This window comes from Physeter macrocephalus, chromosome 15, assembly GCF_002837175.3.
Source record: "Physeter macrocephalus isolate SW-GA chromosome 15, ASM283717v5, whole genome shotgun sequence".
NCBI lineage: Eukaryota > Metazoa > Chordata > Mammalia > Artiodactyla > Physeteridae > Physeter > Physeter macrocephalus.
In genome coordinates, this window is record NC_041228.1 from 41,852,237 (window position 1) to 41,862,671 (window position 10,435).

Here is a 10,435-nt window from a genome sequence, read left to right on the forward strand (position 1 = left end):
CAAGACTCTTCATGACCTGGGTGGTGCCTCCTTTTCCAGCCTCATACCTCTTGACTCCTTCACACTTATCATGTGGTCCAGTCATACCAGACTATTTACAAAACCTGTAATTTGCTCTACTTCTCACCTCTGTACTTACCTGTTTCAGGTTCCTATGCCTGGTGTACCTCCACTTCTCATTCTTCTGACCAACTTTCTCTTCTTTAAGACTCAGCTCGGATGCTTTCTCCTCTTAGAAGCCATTGGCCTCATATTGAGTTAGATGCCCCTTTTCTGTACTCCCTTAGCATCCTGTACCTCCCTCTAATGGAGCTCTTCTCACGTTATATTGTAATCATTAGTTCTCTTCTGTGTCAGCACCTATAGTGCAGGGACTATGTCTTAATTATTCTTGTAGGAGGTATTCAAACTGTTTTTGAATTAAGGCAAAAATACAGAGAAAAGATTGCAAAATAATAATTACATTTAATTGTCAAGGGATCTTAACCTCTTTGGAGCGTTAATAGTATCATTTGACTTGTGAAAATTTTTAGATTTATTTTTCATAATAATGAAGTGACTAAAATAAGGAAACTTTCTATGAACTCTTTAATACAGTTTGATTAAAATGTTTTATTAGATAATATTTTATATATACAAGAGTGTGTAATGTATGTATATATATGCAGATTGTGACCCAGTTTGAACTTAGAGTATAAACTTTTAGTTAGACTTTTATTTGCATCTTTTCTTCACTGGATTCTGTTTTTCCCTTTTTTCTGAACATGGGATAGGTGGTTATTGTTGGACAAGGAATATGAGTGAGCAGAATTTTAGAGGAAATGAGAAGAGATCAAGTGTGACTGTAGGTGTGAGAATTTATCCTTGAAGATGTTCTAGAGGAAAGTTCCCCTCTTGTGGTGGGAAGGAAGGAATGAGGAAGAAAAATATAATTTGGGGTAGGGGTTGGGTTGGAGTCATTTTGACTGCTTGTGGATCCTAAGAAGACTGAATCCTGCCTTGTTCGATGAAAGAAGAAATAGCACTTCCATCAGTGGCACAGACTGTTCTGATGCTTCACATTATCTGAAGAGGTGGACCTTTCTTTTTAAATTGTGGTAAAATACACATAACATGAATTTACTATCTTAATTATTTCTAAGTGTATTGTTCATTAGTGTTAGGTATACTCACACTGTTGTGCAACCAATCTCCAGTACTCTTTTCATCTTGCAAAACTGAGCTATACCCATTAAATAACAACTCCCCATTCCTGCTTTTTCCCAACCCCTGGCAACCACCCGTCTACTTTCTGTCTCCATGAATCTGACTACTGTAGATACCTTATATAAGTGAAATCATATGATGTTTTGTCTTTTTATGACTAGCTTATTCTACTTAGCATAGTGTCCTCAAAGTTCATCCATGTTGTAGCATGTCAGAATTTCTTTCCTTTTTAAGGCTGAGTAATGTTCCACTGCATATATATAACATTTTGTTTACCCATTCATCTGTCGATGGATAGTTGGTTGCTTCCGCCTTTTGACTATTATGAATAATGTTGCAGTGAACATGGGTGTACCAACACCTTTTTGAGACCAGGTTTTCAATTCCTTTGAATATATGTCCAGAAGTAGGATTGTTGGATCATATGATAATTCTCTTTTTAATTTTTTGAGGAACCTCCATAATCTTTTTCGTACCAGCCACACCATTTTACATTCTCACCAACAGTGGGCAAAGGTTCCAATTTCTCAAGAACCTCGCCAGCATTGCTATTTTCTGTTCTGTTTTGTTTTGTTTTTGACAGTAGCCATCCTAATGGGTGTGAAATGATATCTCATTGTGGTTTTGATTTACATTTCCCTAGTAATTAGTAATGTCGGGCATCTTTTGATGTACTTGTTGACTATTTGTATATTTTCTTTCAAAGACGTCTATTCAAGTCCTTTGCCCATTTTTTTAAATTGGGTTGTTTTTTGTTGTTGTTATTATTGAGTTGTAGCCCCCTCTTTTTTTTTTATGGCCAGTTGGGTATAGAGGCCAGGTGTTCCACATCTGAGTTGCCTATGCACAAACATTTCCTAAACCTTTAAAATATGTAGCTAGAAGTTGCTCACAGTGTTTGACTTCAGGGATAGTATTACTGTCTACACCTGATCTACTGTGTTATTGTTAACTAGAACTGGATAGTTCTATTTTCGATCTACAGGTAGAACTCTTCTACAGTGCTTTTGTGCATATTGAGATGAATTAGAATTGGGTGGAGGCATATCTGAGAACTCCTGGCTTGTCTGGCTGGTGGTCCTTTTATGGAATTTTTTAAAAGAATACTTCAAAATTTAAAAAGTTCCTCTTCCCTCCTGGTTGTTGCATTCACACACTAGGCTTCATGGCTTGGAGAGTAGAGTTCATGACGAATTCCACACCCCGTGCATCTCTTGGTTGGACACTCTCGTGCTGCGTGCAGCTCGCACTCTACCTGACATGGCAGCCTTGCCTACAGATTTCAACTGCTTTCAGGGACAGTATAGTGACCATAAAAATAATAGCCTTGTTTGAAAGTGGTATGTATGTGTGGCGGGGCTCTAGACCTCTGGAAGGGAATTGTCCAAGACTCTTTACCAAGATAGTCACCTATCCCATCAATCTACATCTAGCCTTGTAAGAACTTGTTGGGGGAAAATATTCTAAAGCCAGATTTCCTCCAGTCCAGTAAAGTTGTATCAGAAAAACTATGTTTAGATAATGTTATTCATCCCCGTAATAGTATAGAAAAGGAAGGAAAAAACGACTGAATTATTAGTATAGGAATTTTGGCAGATTGCATAAATGGTCTTAAATTCTCCCTCCATATATCCATGTTCCTTTGCTGGGTAACTTTGGGTGATCTACCATTCTGACTCTGAGCTCAGCCACGTGACTTGAATTGGTCCGTGCTGGCAAACATGGCACAAGAAGAGGCTTGAAAATATCTTGCGCAGTGGGGCTTGTCCTCCTTTGTGCTTCCTGGAAACTTTTTGTCACCATGTGAATAAGCCTGGGCTAGCCTGCTAGAGGGTAAGAGACCTGAGAAACTCAGATGAGGCTTCCCAGCCGAGGCCCCTCAGCAGTCAGCCAGTTCCCAGTCCACTTGGCAGCTGACTGCAGATGCTTGAGTCAGCACAGCCACGACCAGCAGAGGAACCTCTTAGCTGAGCCCAGCCCAAATTGCCAACCTACAGAATTGTGAGCTAAATATAAACTAAATGGTGGTTGTTTTAGCCACTGAGTTTTGGTTTGGTTTGTTATGTAGCCAAAGGTAACTGATACAGGAATACAAATATACACTGTCTTTACCTTGTTAGCATAGATAATTAAGAGAATTCTAACTGTTAAACATTTGCTTTATTTTTAAAATTTCTAGTGCTAGTAATTATCCCACTAGTTATAAAACTTGTAGGAAATATTCTTGATCTGTTTTTTATTTTTTGCTTAATTATCAAACTTTAGCTATTAGGTAAATTCTGGTTTTACTTTTTACCATATTTTATTGTTTAAAATTTTTATTTTCTCAAAATGTTAAAGGGCTTATCATTAAAAACAACAGGAGTTCATAGTTCCATCTCTCCCCCTTTGCATCCTGTTTCTCAGAGGCAATCACCAGCTCCCATAGTATGTTGCCAGACCATGTACTTATATGGCTATCTCTTGTCTTTTCCATATTTTCTTCATGAAAACTCTAGCAATTTTTCTTCATTCTTTATACGTTGAGTTATAATCTTTTTTTTAATATGATAATGCTTTTTAATAGCTTCCCATGGCTTTTATTTTATTTTATTTATTTTTTGGTGGCACTCAGAACTTCCCTGACCAGGGATTGAACCTTTGCCCCCTGCAGTGGAAGCGCAGAGTCTTAAACACTGGACCACTAGGGAAGTCCTGAGTTATAATCTTGATGTGCCTTAATATGGATCATGTTTTCATTTATTGAACTGAAAACTCTATAGTAAGTCGTTTTAATCTGAAGACCCCATGTCTGGGAAGCAGTCTCTTTCACAAAACAATTTTCTTTTGTTTTATTGGAATTTCTGTCAGTCATATATTGAACCTCATGGACTGATTCTATAATTCTTTTATCCTTCCTCTCCTATTGGTCATCACTTTTCCTTTTTAATCTATTTCCAGGAAATTCTCTTTCTTTCTTCTAAATCTATTAAATTTTTATTTTGGCTGTCATTTTAAATTTCCAAGATAATTTTCTTATTCTTTTTTCTTTTTTTTTTTTTTTGTGGTACGCGGGCCTCTCACTATTGTGGCCTCTCCCGTTGCGGAGCACAGGCTCCAGAAGCACAGGCTTAGCGGCTATGGCTCACGGGCCCAGCCGCTCTGCGGCATGTGGGATCTTCCCGGACCAGGGCACGAACCCGTGTCCCCTGCATCGGCAGGCGGACTTGCAACCACTGCGCCACCAGGGAAGCCCTAATTTTCTTATTCTTGATTGTTCTTTTTTATTGCCACCTCTTCTTGTGAATGCTATCTCTTATATGAGGGTATTAATTATTTCCTTAAAATTGTCTTCTGTTTCCTCCATTGCTCTGTTTTATTCATGTTTCTTTTTTTCTGTTTATTTGTTTTGGTTTCTATTTTTCGTGTTGGAGGCTGGCTTCAAGTAGCTGGTGGCCCTTGGTGTCCATTTATATTTAAGAGTAAGGCAGTAAAACTAACTGAATGCTCTGTGTGCACGGGCAGGGCTCGTGGACTGCTGACCTGCGTTAGGTAACAGGTAGCGAGCTGGCTTTTTTATTTGGGGATTCCCTATCTGTGGACCTTTTCTCTGGGGTCATTCAAATAAGTCATTCTGAGATGAATCTTCCAATAATATCTTTCTTGGGGTGTGGAATGTGAGAGGAATGCTTGGCTGCTGGTGTTCTGGGAGTTGGCAGAAAAAAGGGACTGGGATCTTACCATCCATTATGCAGACTTTCATTTTGGTTTGTCACTATATCCCTGCCTTCTAGAGTTCCCTGGTCTAAGTTTCTTAGGTTTACTTTCTCCAGAGAATAAACATTCTAGTTGAGAAAGAAAAGCCAACTAGTTACATGGAATGAGGGCCTGAGTTCTACTTACCAGTGCTCTTGTAATAGCTCCAGTCTAAACTCCTTTCTTCTGAGCTGCCTTTACGAGATTCTATGGTGTGAATGAACTTGTACCTGTTTCTTATTGGAATCTCTCTCTTTGGGCACTTAAGTTTCATTTTCTCTGTACTCCTAAGCAGGTCACCATTCCACTATTCTCTGTTTTCATATATAAATGTCACCTGTTTCATTAGAGTTTGTATTTCTGTTTCTTATTCTCCTGCTGTTCTTAGGGTGACTTAAGAGAGGTAAAGAAAGCAGACAGTTCTTTACTCCACTATCTTGATGCTGGAAGTCTCTTAGATATTGACTTTTTTTTTTTTTTTGGCCACATGGCTTGTGGGAATCCCAGCTCCCCATCCAGGGATTGAACCTGTGCTCTCGGCAGTGAAAGTGCAGAGTCCTAACCACTGGATGGCCAGGGAATTCCCTCTTAGATACTGATTTTAAAATTGAATTTGAAGGAGAATCTGTGTTTTAATTGTACAAGGTCATTGTTGGATGTTCTATAAATATCAGTGATAGTATTATCGTGGTATTTTCCTTCAATTAAAAAAAATCTAATATTGCTTTTAAATTGTGTATAAAGATTCTTTCTTTTTGATTGACAGGGTGGTGTTGGTATCCAACTATACACAAACCTTGAATATTTTACAAGAAGTATGCAAGCGTCATGGATATGCTTATACAAGACTTGATGGACAGACACAGATCTCTCAAAGGCAACAAATTGTTGATGGCTTTAATAGTAAATACTCTTCTGATTTTATTTTTCTGTTAAGTTCAAAAGCTGGTGGTGTGGGACTTAACCTTATTGGAGGATCTCACTTAATTCTCTATGACATTGATTGGAATCCAGCCACTGATATCCAGGTAGGACTGTTTATGCATTAAACAAACATTATAGAATGCCTATGGGGGATACAGTGCCTGCTGGGGATACGAGGATGATGATGTATAATAACTGCTGCATACTGAACCCTTATTTTGTATCAGGCACTCTGCTAAGTGCTTTACATCTGTTTAGTCTTCACAATAATCCTACAAGTGTGGATATTCTAAGCCTTGTTTTACAGATGAAGATATGGAAGCTTGTTCTCAGTCACATAGCTTATAAGAGGCAGAGCCAGGATTCACACCCAAACCTGTATGTCTCCAGGCGCTAATACACTGTGTAGATGGGCCTTCAGGATCCTCATGACCATCAGGGGAAGACAATAAAGTGTTACAGGTGCTATGATCAGTGTTTGTGCAGGGTATGGTAAAGATATAAAATTAGCTTATTTAGGGAAATATTTCAGAAGCAGCCTTTGGTTTTCTTCAAAATACAGTCCATTTTCATGTATTTTGAGATTTCTACCTATGGATTTGCACCTCATATGGTGTCTGTGTTAGGAGACCTGGAGACAACCCTCGGGTTCAGTGATTCACTAGAAAGACTCACAGAATCAAGAAAAACAGCTGTATTCATAGTTAAGTTTTATTACAGTGAAAGGATACAGACTAAAATCAACACAGGTAGAAGGTGCATAGGGTAGAGTCCAGGAGAGACCAGGCACAAGCTTCCAGTTGTCCTTTCCCACTAGATTTGCATGGAACAACACTTAATTTTCCCAACATTAATGAGTGACAACACATGGAATATTGTCAACCAGAGAAGTTCACTTGAGCCTTGGTGTCCAGAGTTTTTGTTGGAGGTCAGTCATGTAGGCATGGATACCTGTGTGACTGACCTTAGTTGCTCAGTCTTCAATCCCTGCAGAGGTCAACTGGCCGAAGTCCCCACCTAAATCACACTGTTAGCATAAACTACTTGGTGTGGCCCAGGCCCCAGGTAAACTAAGATGCTCTTATTGGGCAGGATATTCCAGGGCTTCCAGGAGCTGGTTGAAGGCCAGACTTTTCTTTGGAATGTGCAAGGTTTGAACATCAACCTTTTACTGTACAGTATCATTGATAAATCCTAAAACCACAGAGGTCTACCTAGAGCCTGAGCTGATTGCAGGTATCCTAGGGATTCCTTAGGGGTGAATCATTAACCTCTTGGACTGAGAATAAACCCTCCATGCTACTGCTATACTTGATTCTTTGCATTCTTACTGCCCAAACTCGCTGTCCCATTTTTTGATGCAGATGGACCCTCTCACTGTTGCATGGCACCCTGTAATTATTTTACAGTACCACAGTGAGTGTTCATTCATCCCTTTCTTTATCCCAGGAAAAAAATTTGAAGTGGAGAATGCTTAGGTATGCCTGGGCTTTGTTTTCTGAAGCTGTAAGTGAAATCTAGAATTCATAATCTTAATTGTATTAATGCAAGTTGCTTATGTGGGAAGGGTTATTATTAGTTTCTACTTGTACTCTCAGAATTCTCATTTTCTGTAGGCAATGTCTAGAGTGTGGAGAGATGGTCAGAAACATCCTGTACATATTTACAGACTCTTAACCACAGGTAATAACCCTTCAGTGTGACAAAAATGTATTCCCTTTGAATAATTAAAGATTTTTTTTTGTTAATCTGTGCTTCAATATCAGGAATACTGTTATTTTGTTAGCTAGTATACTAATAAACATGCTTTACCCTACAAAAATAACAGATGTAAAGATCTGAAGGAAATCTAATGAATGTTTTCTCCTCAGGTACAATAGAAGAAAAGATCTATCAAAGGCAAATCAGTAAGCAAGGTCTCTCTGGGGCAGTTGTAGACCTAACCAAGACATGTGATCACATTCAGTTTTCAGTAGAAGAACTTAAAAATTTGTTCACATTACATGAAAGTTCACATTGTGTTACTCATGACCTGCTTGACTGTGAATGTACAGGAGAAAATCATACAGGTTAGTTGTATTTTAATTGTTATGATGATAAAGTTAATTGGTCTCTCTTTAGTAGTTGAAAATATTTAAATACAGAATAACTAAAATATTTACCCCTTGCATATGTTAGTTTTCTTTTTTCCTCAGGTCACAGGGCAGCTGCCACATGGGTATTTGAGAAAATTTTAGTTAGAACCTTATTAGTTCTCTCAATTTAGCTTATTTCCGAATCAGTTGTGAAAAATTTGGCCTATTGGTAAAATCTTTCAAATCCTGATAATAATGACTTCAGAATTAGGGAAATGTTTTTAATCCTTATTTCTATTTCACAAAAAACATATAACACTTGACAGAATAGTCCTACTGTTTATTTTGTGTAGAACTTATTCCTGATGAGGTCATATTTTCTGGGGCAGTAAGCATGGGCTGCCATACTTCTCAGTGCTTCATGCACTGCTCGTGCTGCTTAAATGAGGCTGAAAGCGTCAACCGTCCAGAATTAATACCGTTCAAATAGGTACTGGATCAGGAGTAGGACTTGAGCAAGCAATGTCCAGTAGTTGGAAGTCACTTGATAAATTGTGTTGAGATGGGTTTAAGAAATAAAACTGTATAAGACTAACATGGAAGAATTTACATTTTATATAATCCACACTGATCTTCTCTATAGTATGATTTTTGCATCTTAGTAATTTCTTCTCTTATTATTTCTCTTTTCCCCTGTATTTATCTAATTTTTTTTTCTTATTTTCTAAAGTTGAATCCTTAGCTTAATGGTTCTCAGTCCTCTTTTCTGAAATGGGAATTTAAGGCTGTAAATTTTCCTCTAAGCTAAATCTCATAATTTTGATATGCAGTCTTTTTATTATTCAGTTCTAAATATTTTTTTTCCATTATAATTTATTCTTTGGCTCATGACATATTTAAAAGTATGTTTTAAAATGTATTTTAGTTTTTGTTATTGAATTTTGGCTACTGTACTGTAGTCACAAATATGGTCTGCATGATATTGATTCTTTGGAAACTATAGAGACTTGGTTTGTGGCCTGGTGTGTTTACTTTGTAAATGTTTTTGTACATGAAAAGCATGTGTATTCTCTTAATTACTTAGTTTAGAGTTTGCCATATTAGTCAAATTTTCTGTTACCGAATTAGTTTTTTCTTATTTTACAGATTTAAAAATCTACTAATTTAACTGAAAAATTGGTAATATATTTACCTGTCTCAACTATTTAAAAATATAAAATGTATATGGTGAAAACTTCCTCCCATAATGTCGTCACTGCCTAGTTTCTAGTCCTGCTACCCTATGCAAAACCAGTATTATTAGTTTTTTGTGTATCCTTCTAGATATATTTTTATGCATGTACAAGGAACTCTTGCCCAGTTTTCCCCCCAGTAAAGGGTAGTGTAATATGTGTATAGTTCTGTACCTGTTTCATTGAATAGTATCTTGAGATCTTCCTGTATCATTAAAGAGTTTCCTCATTCTTTTTTTCTCTCAGCTATATAATCCTCCCTTGTATGAATAGACCATAATTTATTCATCTGACCTTACAGCTGTATAATTAGGTTCTTTCCAGTCAGTATATATCTTTATTCATACATCTTTTTCCATATATTCAAATATCTCTATAAGGTAAATTATCAGTGTTGCTGTGTCAGAGAATATGTGCATTTGTAATTTTGATAGATCTTGCTAAGGTGCCCTCCACTGGGGGTTGTATCATTTATACCTCACCAACAATATACTGTTTCCCAACAGCTTTACCAGTTTAGGATTATCAATTGTTTGGATTTTTGCCAATCTGATAGTAAAAAAATGGTATATTAGTCTAGTTTTAATTTAATTTAACTTTATTATGAGTGAAGTTGAGTATATTTTCCTATGGTTAAGAGCTGTATTTCCTTTATGTGAACCACCTGCTCATATCATTTGCCCATTTTTCTATTTCTATGACCTAATTCTGTGTTAGACATATCTGTTATTGAAAGAGATATGTTAAAATCTTACAGTATGACAGTGGATTTGTCAGTTTCTTGTTATTCTGTCAATTTTTGCTTTATATATTTTGTATCTTCTTTGTAAAAATTTTTTCATTATTATTTATTTATTTTATTATTATATAGTGATTGCTTTATCCCTGGTGTCTTTTGCTTTCATTTTGTCTTTAGTTAATATATTACACTGACTTTTAAAAATTTTTATTGGAGTATAGTTGATTTACGATGTGTTAGTTTCAGGTGTACAGCAAATACACTGACTTTCTTATTGTTAGTATTTGTCTGGTATATCTTTTTCTATTCTTTTACCTTGAATCTTTCTGTGTCCTTATGTTTTAGGTATCTTTCATGTAAATAGCATGAGGCTGGATTTTCTTTTTTATCCAGTCTGATGTTCTCTTTTTTAAAGATTTTATTGATTTTTGGCTGCATTGGGTCTTCGTTGATGCCCGCCGGGCTTTCTCTAGTTGCGGCGAGTGGGGGCTACTCTTTGTTGTGGTGCGTGGGCTTCTCATTGC

General features: G+C 36.9%; 1 protein-coding gene across 1 annotated transcript in view; it reads left to right on the plus strand.

Moving 5' to 3' along the window:
* Positions 1 to 10,435, plus strand: part of RAD54B (RAD54 homolog B) — a 119,578-nt gene that overhangs the window by 103,736 nt on the left and 5,407 nt on the right. Inside the window, exons 12-14 of the mRNA XM_007117628.3 lie at positions 5,708 to 5,969; positions 7,482 to 7,548; positions 7,737 to 7,934. Of these exons, the coding sequence (XP_007117690.1) occupies positions 5,708 to 5,969; positions 7,482 to 7,548; positions 7,737 to 7,934 (527 nt within the window). The remainder of the gene's footprint in view (positions 1 to 5,707; positions 5,970 to 7,481; positions 7,549 to 7,736; positions 7,935 to 10,435) is intronic.